At 38.2% G+C, this 14,101-nt stretch overlaps 1 protein-coding gene and 1 long non-coding RNA gene across 2 annotated transcripts; one reads left to right on the forward strand and one right to left on the reverse strand.

Moving 5' to 3' along the window:
* Positions 1 to 5,646: 5,646 nt before the first annotated feature.
* Positions 5,647 to 6,738, reverse strand: LOC121514040. The gene is made up of 4 exons (XR_005992251.1): positions 6,579 to 6,738; positions 6,413 to 6,499; positions 6,100 to 6,265; positions 5,647 to 5,766 (listed from the first exon to the last, which is right to left on the reverse strand). It is a non-coding gene; the product is annotated as an uncharacterized LOC121514040 (long non-coding RNA).
* Positions 6,739 to 11,404: 4,666 nt separating this feature from the next.
* Positions 11,405 to 11,817, forward strand: LOC121514097 (hepcidin-like). The gene is given in 4 exon segments (XM_041794184.1): positions 11,405 to 11,433; positions 11,435 to 11,471; positions 11,526 to 11,588; positions 11,725 to 11,817. Coding segments are annotated over 4 exon segments (222 nt in total).
* Positions 11,818 to 14,101: the final 2,284 nt, after the last annotated feature.

Below are 14,101 nucleotides of genomic sequence, written 5' to 3' on the forward strand. Positions count from 1 at the left end.
AACAGCAACAATCAGAATCAATGAAATTTGATCAAACAAATAACTATTATAAATGAAGCTACAAAAAAATATATATACAAAGCAAGACGAGCAAACACGGTGTAGTTGCATTTGTGTTTGAAAAAGAGAGAGAGATAGGATGGCTGACATTCTTAAAACCATGATTAGACCCAAAGAGACAATATGGACACAACAAAGTAAATAAACACACAAGCAGAGACAGTGAGACAACAAATTCAGTTTTCAACAAATGCACATGAAACACCTCCAACAGCTATTTATTTATTTACTCAGATCAAAGTCTCTTACTTGTGATCACATGTGATTAGAGTCTGATAGCCAGCTAGATCCAGAAGTGAGCAGAGGTCAGTCCATTAATGTTTCTTCCACGGTTCCAGCAAGTTAAAAGTCGAATGGCATAAAGATTATGCTTCAGGCTGAGAGCAGGCCTCATAGCATCCTTACGAGGCAGGGGAAGAGTTGTATGTTCTTCTTCAGATACCGGTGGGCTTTTTGCAGCACTCTTGTTTAGATGGCATATCAGTGAAGTAAAGAAAACTCTTTATACTTAACTGGCCAACTGTGCCACATGTTTAGGTGGAACTGGAAACAATTGAAGGCAGCTGGTCTGCTGGTCTGTTCTGAGCACTACCTGTTCGGTCCATTGGCTCCCGCAGCAGCATTACTACAGCTGGAACTCTTAGAGCTGAGACAGTGCAGGTGCAGGCAGGAGAGGATGGGTGTGGTCTCTGAATGGTAAAGTCAGTTAGAGGCGGTAACGCTCTACCTTTTATATAGAGTTTGTGAGGTTGGTTTCTACGTCACATAAGCCCCACCTTTTCAGAAAAGATTTTTCAAGGCAGATGTCCTTTTGAGCTAATTAAAAGCCATAAAATCCAGATTTTTATCCATTTGGTGCAAATTTCAGCTATAAAGGGGGTTGCAGGTGGCTGAGTGGTTAAGGCACGCCCCACGTATGCAGATGGCCTGGGTTCGAATCCGGCCTGAGGCCCCTCACAGCATGTCTCTCCCCTACTCTCGTCCCTGTTTCCGACTCTATCGGCTGTCCTCCTCTATCAAATAAAGGCACAAAAATGGCCAAAAAAATAACCTTAAAAAAAAAAATCAGGTATAAAACCAACACTGATGTGTTTTATCATAGTTCAGTCAGATACCTCGATATGCAGTTAAAAAAAATGTTAAAGTGTTCACTACCTCTTTAACCGTTGACCCCCTGCACAGTCTCCTTAGGTTGCCTCCTATCAGAAAGAAGAATGTGTCTTCTCTGTAGATGCTGCAATGGATCCTGGGATAATAAGTCTCTCAGTTTTATGGCCCACTGTAATCTCCACTGAAAATACAAAGACAGGCTCATGTAATGCTTGCTAGACCTCAGTATTTTCTCATATGGCTGATTCCCAACAGTTTAATGAGTTTTTAAAGCAACATATGCTCCCATCCAGGGAACTTGCATATTTCAGCAAGACAATTGTAAACTAAATGCTGCATCCATCACAGGAAAGGAATCTGGGTACTTAATGGGCCTGCCTGTAGTCTAGATCTTTCACTAATAGAAAACAGTTGGTGCATCCCAGAACAAAAAAATAAAAAACAAGGCCTGTTGAGCAGCTAGAATCCTACATCAGACAAGAATGGGACAACATTCCTATCACAAAGCTCCAGGAATCGGTCTCCTCACATCTCAGACATTAACAGACTGTTATTGAAAGAAGAGGTGATGCGATACAACGGTTAACATGGCCCTGTCCCTACTTTTTTGAGATGCACTGATGAGATCAGATTCAAAATGAGCTCAGATTTTTTCATGAAATGGTACAAATATCTCAGCTTCATTATGTTTGGATTCCTTTGCACACGGGACTGCAGAGTGATTTTCTATTTTAAGGACAGCTGACGGAGCTATCGGCGTGATGTCAGAGCAAATAATCAAAATATTAAAACGACTGTTTAGTGCGAACTGTAATGGACTGAAATGAATATTTCGTTTGGCCAGTCGTTCTGATCACACACTGAAGCAAATTTTCAAGTCCTATTTTTTCCTGGCCAGGTAATAAGAAATAAATTTTCGAAACAGTTTGAGATTTGAATTCAGGACTACATGATTGAAAGTCTGTGACACTGCCATTCTGCCACTTTATCTGTCAATTTAAATGTCAATATTGGTCGGTGCATTGAGCTCTGTACAAAACTGACAATCTTTCCCTCCCCCCCCCATGTATATAAATATAAATGTTACAGACCACTCCATCGATCTTATTGCTAACATCACCCGGCTCATACAGCGTCATAATGGGGATTTCTGTTAACCCTTTAACTCCTGAGCCTCAGGACACGTTCTTATTTTAACTATAAATGGCACAGAAAGTGTCTTGTAAGTTCTTTTGCCCATTATTCTGGAGTACTTTAATATCTGGTAGTTGTGTACAATGTACTGCATGTTTAAAAAGTGTTTGTTTTTTTAACTGTTTAAATTAAAACTGAGTTTCTGGGCTCTTTTCTTATTTTAACCATAAAAGGCCTGGAAAATGTCCTGTGAGTACATGCTTTTGCCCATTTTTCCACAATACTTAGAACTTTTAATATATGGCAGTTATTTAAAATTTATGCTAGAATCTTAGTGGGAAAAGGGGAAATTACAGGAATAACCGCATGCTGGCTGTAAAGCACAGTTTCTTAGCTTTCAGAAACTGTTTGAATTTTTCCGATAGCACAAACGGTCATGCAATTATGGTCATGTAAAATGTGCTTCAACAGCGCGTCATCGATGATGTGCTAGGAGTAAAAGGGTTAAATACAACACAATGAACCCCTGTTTTGTAGAAATGGCCATTCAACCACCGCTGTGATACCATTTTGGAGATAAGGAAGTCATTATTTTTTCACACTTTCAATGAAAATATGAATAATAACAATAGCAGTATAATACGATAACATTTCTCCTTCCACACTGACATTATATAGAGCCGCTACTAAGTCTTAACTGCTGCCTCCTGTGTGATTCCGATGTGATGAGAAAGGCAGCCTTGCCTGTGAGCCTGCGCTGAGGGCAACAGACCCAGCCTTTACGCTTACAGATCTAAGTACACACTTACGGATCTGAGTACAAATCGTGCGCGGTACAAGTGTTGCAAAAGTGTGTACGACAGCCAGTCGAGAGGCAGATTCTGAACCAAAATGAACTAAGTCCAAAATTACAAATTGCTCCACATATTTGCAGATTAGTGCACACATTTGTGGATCTTTTTACAAATCTGCAAAACTTTGCACACATTTTCAAGTCTTTACATGGATTTGCAGATCTGTGCATGCATTTGTGGATTTGTGCACGCATTTGTGGATTTGTGCACAGATCTTTTTACACATTTGCAAATACTTTTGCAACAATAATAGCTCCATACTTTTGGTCCTTTAAAAAAATGGCTCTCCAAAACTTTTTCACTCACTCAGTGTGGAAAAAGACTCATTTGAACAAGAGATTGAAGAAGTACACACAAGTCATGTCAGAAAACTTGATTTTTTTTTCCATGAATCAAAGCACATCATACATGTGGTTCCAACTCTGGATGGCAGCGGTAGTCCAATCACATATCAGCACGCTTTTGTGTACAGTTCAACAACAAAAAATGTTGCCAGACTTACAAAGGAATTCATGTCCATCCAGAGAGACATGCTCCATCTATCAGAAAGGAATAGGTGTGGGCCAATAAAACCTTGTATCAATACAGTTTTTTTTGCAAGTTGTGCCTAGACGAGTTTCAATGCAACAAATGCTGCAACCATGCTTCATCCTGTTGAAAACTGGCCTCCGTGTGAAAGAAAGAGTTGACTGTTGATCTTCTGCATCATATACTATGATAATTCTCTCAAAATCTGGAGAAATATTAGAGCATCAAGCTGTAAAAACACCCCCGAGTACACTAGAATTTAAACCTTATGTCTGTGTTCAACATACCTGCCCTGGTTCAACTGGCATATCATGCTTTGCAGCAATCAGATTATCGCTGGGCACTGGCCATTGCTCCAGATCTGGCACCTCCTAAATTTGATAATCAGGGATATCTTAGCATTTTAACACTTATCATAGATAGCTGAAATGTGTTTACAGAAGCTCTTACAGCCACAGGGACAGCAGGACTCCTCTCAGAGCAAATGAGGACGATCATGACGGCCACTGCAACGCTGAACATCTTCATCTTTGAAGACAAGAGGTGGTGAAGTCAGTAAGAACAGAGCGACCTGACTCTATCTGTCTGATGGTTTGTTATTCAGTATTGTTTTTATACTCATATGGGTCAGTGTTACTTCATCGCTGGCAGAACATCCCAGGAATGGACTTTCATCCTGACTGATGCGCAATAGATAAAAAAAAAACAATTTATAAACTAAATAAATGCAATGACCTTTAATTTAACCATTACAAACAAGTGAACAGAAAAAAGGTGAGGGTAGCTGAAAGCTACATTAGATGATATCAGCTTAGCACAACCAAAAACGATCAGAGTCACATTGCATTTGGAGTCTGCAGTATATCTCCACTCAGTTTGTTTTCAGCTGATATCACGGCCTTTACTGACAGTTACCAGTCAGTTACATGCTGAGTTTTTGTTCATTGTGAGACAAATTTCCCAAATATATCAGCCATGGTGGCCAACAAGTAATTAAAAGCATCACAACAGAGAGATTTGTGCCCGAAAACAATAAATTTAATCCCCAACTTTTGTCTCCAGGCAGCTGTGCTCTAGCCAGAGTTTAATGTCACTTGTCTAGTCCTGGATCATTAAAAGAAGCAGACTTTGACTTTGTTTCTCTCAAAGCAGCAACAGATTATTCTCTCAGGTCTGTTAGCATTGCTATGCTAAAGTTTAGGGAAGTATCTGATGACAGACACATTCTATTCCTGCCAAGTCTGTCACAGTAAAAGCCTCCAATGCTAAGCATGACTGAAGACATTTTTTTTTTTTAAAGGAGCATCAGGAAATAGAGTGTTTTCAGCAGAAAAATATAAATGCAAGAGAGGCACAACTTCATATAACTCAGAAAATTAGATATAAGGAATACTTAAAAGTTAAATACAGGTAGAGAAAATGAAACTCAGACTTTCACTTATCTGTCTGCCTGTCACAACATACATGTGACTGATTCTCCACTATTCTGTGATATCTGAGAGGATTACATTTCTCATGAGTGGGCATGACTTCATTTTACTGCCTCATTTTTCATGATTGTGAAACTTTTAAAGAAAAAAAAAATGTGCATCCCTAATTATTACACCTGTATAAATGGTAAAGTAGAATCTTCAGATTATAATCGTATATCATAATAGCAAAATTATGGAAGTGTTGCAATTTTGCACAAGTCTGCAGCCAGAAAAGTAAATGTAAATTAACATAAATGTGACTGTGAGGTTTCACCATTCTGTTATTGAACTTTATTCATAATTTAGTTAGAAAAATATATATTAGAACCACATATCACACTCTACTCTATCTAATCATGCTCAACCCATTCTGCAGTTTATCAAAATGAGCAAAGAATTAGAAAATTTTGAAAAATGGGTTTCTACAATTGTTGACTCAGTGTGGAATAAGACTTTTTTAAACAAGAGACTGAAGAAGTACACACAAGTCATGTCAGAAAACTTTATGTTTATGCCATCAGTCACAGCACATCATACATGTGGTTGCAACTCTGGAATTTGTAGCATCTCAGTGGACTGTCAGACTTCTGATGTTCAAACATCAGCATCTATATGAGAGAAAAAAGACATGAGTGAAGTGTTGACCTCCAGCATCAATTACTCTGAAACTCTAAAACTTTGCTATTCAGTTTATGTGTAAAACACTGATTCAACCAACCAGTCAAAGAGTAGCACACACAACTGATACCAGGAGCATCATCATCATCATCATCATCATTAATCTTTGTTTTAAGATTCTGCATTAGAATTTTTCTCTTAGGATTTTCAGCATGTTCAGTGATTTATTTTTCTGCCGTTTGAAGTTTAACATGATTAACCAATCATTGATCAGCAGGCTTTGGTGTGTACAGTTAAACATAAAAAAACGTAACCAGACTTACAAAGGAATTCACGTCCATCCAGAGAGACATGCTCCATCTATCAGACAGTGATAGGTTCATGGGGCCGACGGTCTATACCATCACAGCATCTTATGCAAGCTCTGCCTCGAGAAGTTTGAACACAGCAAAGGCTGCAGCCACGCTTCATCCTGTCTAAAACTGGCATCTGTGTGAAAGACAGAGTTGACTGTTGATCTCCAGCATCAAATACTCTGATTATTCTCACAAAATCTGGAGAAATATTAGAGCTTCAAGCTGTAAAAACACACCCAAGTACACTCGGACTTAAACTTTAAATCTGTGTTCAACATACCTGCCCTGGTTCAACTGGCATCTCTTGATTTACAGCAATCAGATCATCGCTGGCAGCCGCTGGCCATTGCTCCAGATCTGGCACCTCCTAAATTTGATAATCAGGAATATCTTAGCATTTTAACACTTATCATAGATAGCTGAAATGTGTTTACAGAAGCTCTTACAGCCACAGGGACAGCAGGACTCCTCTCAGAGCAAATGAGGACGATCATGACGGCCACTGCAACGCTGAACATCTTCATCTTTGAAGACAAGAAGTGGTGAAGTCAGTAAGAACAGAGCAACCTACAGTGACTATCTGTCTGATGGTTTGTTTTCAGTGTCGTATTTATACTCATCTGAGTCAGTTACTTAATCACTGGCAGAACATCCCAGGAATGGACTTTCATCGTGACTGACGACTCAGGGACTTTTTCAATTTTTGACCCAAGGCAGGATTTCTATTGCTGCAGAAATGAACCATGAATACATTGAATAAATTAACTGACCTCTAAATTAGCCATTACAATCAAGAAACCAAACAGAAGACTGGGGCTTCAGTACATTTCCTGAGCTGATTTGTCTCAGTTTTGTGTGATGATTTGATGTTGAAGAGAGCAGATTGTACTTTGAAAATGGAGGCTCAAAGCTACATTAGCTTAGCACAATAAAAGCCCAAAGAAACCGTCAATAGTCAGATTGCACTTGAAGTCTGATGGATATTTAAGAAAGGTGGAAAATACAGAGAATAACAACAGTAAAACAATTCTGAGTATACAATTTGAATTTTTTCATGCTCATTCAATTAACTGCATTTTAAGTATACAATTTAATCTAGGTTTTAGAAATAATTTCACTAGGAATGGCTGATATAAAGGCTAGTATTGAGTTAATGAATGTGGTGTTTGAGGCTATTTTTGGTCACAACAGATCATGTAATGTGCTGCAGCATTTGCACAATGATGCAGGTCATCCAGCAAATGTGGACGTTTTTGTTGATAACAGGAATATTATGTCAACAGCAGACTATTTTACTTTTGGGGCTTAATTCATCATCCTTTCCAGTATAAGTCCATGATATTATTGCCTCCTCCATTGGGTGAGTAAATTAGAAAGTTAAAAGGTTAATGTTTGCTTAAAGGATCTGGGGTTTTATGCAAAATCATTTAGCTAAATATCCCCATGAGTTAACTTTTCCTCGTCAGTGGCGCCATTGTAGCTCTGTGCCCCACAGACTTCTCGGTGACCCTTTGCTCTCGCTGTAGGATAAGACATAATGTTGATATAGTGATAATTTACGATCGGGAGTCCGTGCATTGTGTTTTATTTTGCAAGAACTGGATATTCTACGCCTGTGACTTCCTCTTCATACGGTTGTCCTTCATATGAAATATGCTATAAAGTCTGAGTCAACTCATTAAAGCACACTAGCTCAGCTTTTCTCCCAAATGGGCACAGAAACTCAAAGTCTTTGTTTCTGCTTATGTGCATGACGACTGCATAAAACCAAGAGACTAGTCAACGAAAAGTACTTATACTTAGATCTGCTTCAATGCATTTCATAAGTTGAATCAAAATGTGCAGCTGTTTCTCCTCCTCGTCTGTGTATTCCACTGACATGTTTAAACTCTAAATTTTTAGCTATTATTGGGTTCTGATGTAGAAGTAACTTATTTCTGCCACTTTTTAACAGCTTTTAATCACACCATTTTTTCCAATATTTGCAACTTGTTGCGCTTCTTGTTACCCTTTTATTGTCACATTCAACCAAATTTTGCCCTTTTCCTGCCTATGTTGCCACTGTCGACTCATTTTCCCACTATTAAGCCCTTTTCACCGCTCTCTTTTTGATTTTTTTTCCAATTCTAACCGCACGTCATAATTTAGCACACCCATTTTTGCAACTTTTTTATTCTATTTCAACATCTTCTACTCGTTTCTGCCCATCTTTAGCCATTTTACCACTTTTAAACCATTTCCACCAGTTTTCTGCCGGTTTTTGCTACTTTCCGCCATATTGTTGCTCCCATTGAAGCATTTTGCTACTATAAACCCCTTTTTACCACTCTCTTTGCAAATATTTGCAAATTTTAACTGTATGTCACAATTTGCCAAACCCATTATGCAGCATTTTAATCCCATTTTTCCACCTTCTGCCCATTTCTGCCACCTTTAAGCCATCTTTGCTGATTTCAAAACATAATTTCATCGACTTTGCTGCACATTTTTGCCATTTTTTAATCCCATTTCACCAACTTCTGCTCATTTCTGCCATTTTTAAGCCATTTTTGCCACTTTTAAACATTTTCCACCACTTTTTCTGTTGGTTTTGCTACTCTCCACCTATCAATGCTCCTGTTGAGAATTTTACCACTCTCTTTGCAAATTTTAACCGTATTTCACAACTTGCCACACCCATCATACAACATTTTAATCCTATTTCAAGATTTTCCACCTGTTTCTGCCGCTCTCAAGCCATCTTTGCTGATTTTAAAATATAATTTCACCCCCGATTTCACCACTTTTTCTGCAGGTTTTTGCTATATACAGCCTATCATAGCACCCGTTGACCCATTTTGCCACTATAAACCCTTTTGTATCACCCTCTTTACAAATTTGTCCGATTCTAACTACATCTCAGAATTTGTCGCACACATTTTTGCAACCTTGTTATCCCATTTCAACAACTTCCACCCATTTCTACCACTTTTAAGCCATTTTTGCTATTTTTAAACCCTTTCCATCAATTTTTCAGGTATTTTTGGCAAATTTCCACACTTTTTTTTCCATCGTTTCTTTCTCTCTTTTACCCCATTTTTGCCACTTTTAACCCCTCTCTGCTACTTTTAAAATCCCATTTCTCCAGCTTTTCCACCCATTGTTTTAGAAAATGGGTTTACACTTAAAAGAACCCTATAAACTAAGGCATAAATTAATAAGAACAATATATCTGTTTCTTTGATAAGAGTATTTATTAGTTGGGTATAAATATGAATATCACAGTTTCACTTTACAATGGAACATATTTTGCTGACCTCCATGGGCCCCCAGTTTGGCTGGACCCCAGAGAGCTCTCCCCTTTAACCCCCTGATTGGTGGTATTGACTGACAGCATGCATCTCTGCAGCATCAGTGCTATCCTAGGTTTGCCCTCTGTTTGACAGTGCACCAACAAAAGCAAACATGAGGAGAGTCAATATGTGCAGCAAACATGATAAAGTTGAAGTCTGAGGGGCTCAAAGTTCTCTAAACTTCTTGCCCAATAATAGAAAATCCCATTATATCACTTGGTGTCAGATAACAGTGACCTGATGGACCCAGCTGAATAAACAGAAAACAGCTGCTGCAGCTGTCTGCATTTATTCATTCTGTTTGAGGTAGGCCTCAATACAAAATAAATTATAATAAAAAATGTGCAGTGCTTTCCTGCAGGTGTGATTGATGTTGGTGCATGTTCTCAAGACAAACCAACCAGACCAACGTCTGTTTATAAGAATATAAGAATATACGTATATCCACTGAAAACTTAAATTGAACCTTGGTGACAGGTCCACTGTGTTTTGGGTCAAATTTGAGCCATTTCAAAAATGGTCTGCATCATGTGGAAAATAGGACAGGCACCTGTGCTGCACTCAAAAACTCTTCGCACCAGGCAAAGTGCGTAGCACTGAAATATTCATATGGATTGTGTAAGGATGGCCTAGTGGGTTAGGCTCAAAAAAGGAGTCAAAGGTTCCAAAAAAATGCAGTCCAAGTGAATTTATTTACAGTGAAAAATGTGCAGTGGTATTTACAGTGCAGGCCTGGAGAAAAATAATGCTAAAAACTTGCAAAAGAGGAAAAAATGTGAAAACAAAAGAAGACTGAGCTCTATGCAATGCTCTGTTGCAGCTCTGCACACACTTTGTTCACTTTAAATGGCTCTCACAACCTAACAGCTCTGATACCAACCACCAACAACCTCACAAGGCCTCAGCCTCCTCTTATATAGGAGTGAGGGGAAGGTACCGATGTCAAAGGACGAAGTTGAAATCAATTAACTCTACTAAACACAATAATTGACTGCAAAATGAATAAACATTTTCCAAACAAATTCATATCATCATACACAATATCACAGGTAAGTTACATGTTCACATTTAATTTAAAACAAGACATTTCCTTCTGTTTGCCATAAAAACACCCCTCCAACTCTACCATACTTGGTGCCTTCTACCCAGCACACCTGTATATAAGCCAATGGCGGGCTTCTACTCTGTTTGCCATTTCCTGGTTTCAGAAGCTAAGCACAAGAAGGCACATGGAGCAGTGGGTGAACAAACATATCACTTTGACGTCCCTAACTATAAATAAATGTGTTTTGGGTTAAAACAACATTCATGTCTGTTTATTTGACTTTAACCAGTAATAATTGAATCAGTTTCAAATGTTTTAGTTTGTCAGAATGAGCTTTTTAAACTAAGTAGCTGTTTGCTAGCAATGCTATGCTAACATGACACAGGCCTCTCAGCCAGCTTGATGTATTAAAAGAAAGGCTGTGTTACATTAATACATGCATGCTTTACTCAGTTTAGAGGGCACGGGGTAGCACCGTGACAGATTGTGCATTCACTAAGTTTTTTCATTGTCTTCAGTTATGTGGGTTCTTAATTGTGCACCACTGAATGATGCTTAAGTACACAATAAATTCAATCATACACTCAGGAAAAGAGCAGTCTTTAAATATGTCAACATCAGATAAAGGACAAAAAAGATAAGGAATAAAGAGAAACTGTGGGGTGCAATTCCCAAAGCAACATCAGTGAGGAATTCCCCCGTTCTTCTTCCCAGCATCCCTCAGAAAGTGATGCAAGGCAGTTGTAGATACTATACAGTACATACTGAGGCTTCTGTTGGTGATGATGAAACAGATTACCAATGAGTATAAATACCAGCACGTTTTCCATCTCAGCCATCAGACAGAAGAAACCAAGCTGACGACAGACTGAAGGATCGAACAGCTCGAACCAAGATGAAGACGTTCAGTGTTGCAGTAGTTGTGGCTCACATTCATGTGTATACAGGAGAGCTCTTCTGAGGTAGGAATTCTCATTTTACTTTATAATTCATAATTATTTACTTTATAATTCAAGGAGGCAGTGAGCAACGAGAATCTGGTCTCTGAACATCCAGAGAGTTCAGTGGACTCATGGACGGTATGTTAACTCAATTCAAACATTTATGACTACATCCTTTAGATTTAAGTGGATGTGTTGTCCCTCAGTCAGCAGAGAGAATAAACTGGTGATGCCGGAGATGAGTGCTTTACTTATGTTTTTTGTCCTCACACAGATGCCGTATAACAGACAGAAGCGTGGCGTCAAGTGTAGATTTTGCTGTGGCTGCTGTGGGCTTAGTGGCTGTGGAATCTGCTGCCCATTCTGAGGATCTCTGTTTCAAAAACAATAAATGTCCATTCATTCTGTTTTTGTTGCATGTCATATCATCACAATAAATGTCAATATCATTGAATTATAATGTGTAACTGTTATTTTATTATACCCTTTGTTTCTGGATACAAAGTCCTGACCGCCTGCCCAGCCTAAAATGGAGAACTTCCTGAAGCCCATTGGAGGCCCATGGAGGTCAGCAAAACTATAGTTTTAAAGTTGGGTTCTGATATATACTTTATCCTTTTAACACTCATCACTATTGATGCAACAAAAATGCACATTCTGTTTATGTAACCTCAGTTAAAAATAGCCTGTTTCAGAATGTAACATTCTTTTCCTAAACTGAACTTAAACTGAAGCCATTATCTTCACATTCATACCATGACTTGCACAAGACTGTACACATGACTTTACAGCAACAAAAGGAGGTGAATTTTAGGCAGCAGGCTACTGCCAACACTATCAGTATAACACACGAGCAGATATTCAGTTGTTTTGAAAACAAAGAAATGAGCGCACACTCTGATTGTGGGTTAAATTAGATGAAATCTTGTTAAATTGAAATAAATTAATGAGCAGCACAAGTTTAAAGCCCTTCATTGCCTCGCTCAGACCTATTTCACTGAGCTCCTATCATGACACTGTATAGCTGCGCCCCTCAGATAATCAAGATCAAGGACTCTTAACCATCCCACAATCAAACTGAAATCTCTTTTGGAGACAGAGTTTCCTCTGTAGCTATTCAAACACTGGGGAAAAACTTGCTGTCACAAACTAGATCAGCTGACTCTTTTATAGAATTTTATTTTATTGTGAGTCATGGTCAAAATATTAGGTTACATACAAAAATTAAAGATCATTCAATAAGTAAAAAATATTATTCCAGAAAGAAAACAAACATGTGACGGACCCAATTTAAATAACTCATCCAAAATTATCATACAGTTAAGTCAAATCCATCTCACAGATTGCTTTTTATATTTTACCCACCTGAACACAAGTGATCTATTACGCAACCAGTGTTTTTTTTTTTTTTGGCAGCTATTTTTAATTTCACTCTGAGTCTTAGTCTTTAAATGAAATGTTTTTTAGTTTTAGTCACATTTTAGTCATTTCTGCACTTTTTAGTTTTAGTCTAGTTTTAGTCAACGAACACTCATAACATTTTAGTCTAGTTTTAGTCCATAAAAAATCCTCACATTTTAGTCTTTATTTTTAGTCCAAGCATTTACTCTCTTGCCTAAATCTGGTACCAAGTCATGGTAGTGTGTTCTCTGCACCGTGCCAAACCCAGGGTCCCTGTTTTCTACTGCTGAGAGGCAGAACAGCTACAGCTCCATTGTTTTTTTTTTTTAACAGATTTGCCCACAGTGGAGAAAATCATGGGTTTTGAATGTCTGACAAAAAACTAAATCACATTTTAGTCCAGTTATCGTCATCTCGATGAAAACAAAATTTACTTTCTGTCGGTTTTTGTCATCACTGATCTGTTTTTGTTATTCTAAGTCTCGTTTTTGTCATGGAAAAAGGGCTGTCGACAAACATTTTTAGACATTGTTTTCGTCAACGAAATTAACACTGTAGGCAACTGACTGACAGTAATGCATAACAACAGACCTACACACACGCCCAACAATACAGACACACACACAATACAGACATGGGACAGTTAGGGGTTCCTTAAGCGTTTTTGAAAGTTTGGTGGTTTTTCCAGCTCCAGCTTTGTAAATTGTGCTTCATATACTGCTAAATTGTGTTTCTTTGTTGCCATCTTCTGACGATGTCCTTTTGATATTTAACTAATATTTCATCAATGCTTTCCCATTTTTGATGCGTAGGTATTCTGTCCCCTTCGTCCGTAAAGCTGAACTATGTGACAGATAGCTAAACAGATGTCCTGGGCATTGAAAGGATTGAATTAAGACTCAGACGTAGAAGTAAAGTTCAGGCTGTTTACTTGTTTGTCCTTATCTTACAGCTTTCTTACAATGTTATCCAGACACGCTCTGTGAAACTGAAAATAGATACACACAAAACATGCATATCATTGAATACAGCATAAAAACTGGGAAAATATGTCTAAACAAACAACAAAATATATTCCGATACATGTTCAAACATATCAAAAAAGTAATATAAACTTACAAACAAAGCTTCTCGGCGGCTCAACACAGACGGATGCGATGGATTAAGTTGACAATGCTCTTCAGTGTATCCTCAAAACAATATGGCTGATCTCAGCCTCTAATCAACCATGTGATTACACTGACCAATAA

Source organism: Cheilinus undulatus, linkage group 8, assembly GCF_018320785.1.
Source record: "Cheilinus undulatus linkage group 8, ASM1832078v1, whole genome shotgun sequence".
Classification (NCBI taxonomy): domain Eukaryota; kingdom Metazoa; phylum Chordata; class Actinopteri; order Labriformes; family Labridae; genus Cheilinus; species Cheilinus undulatus.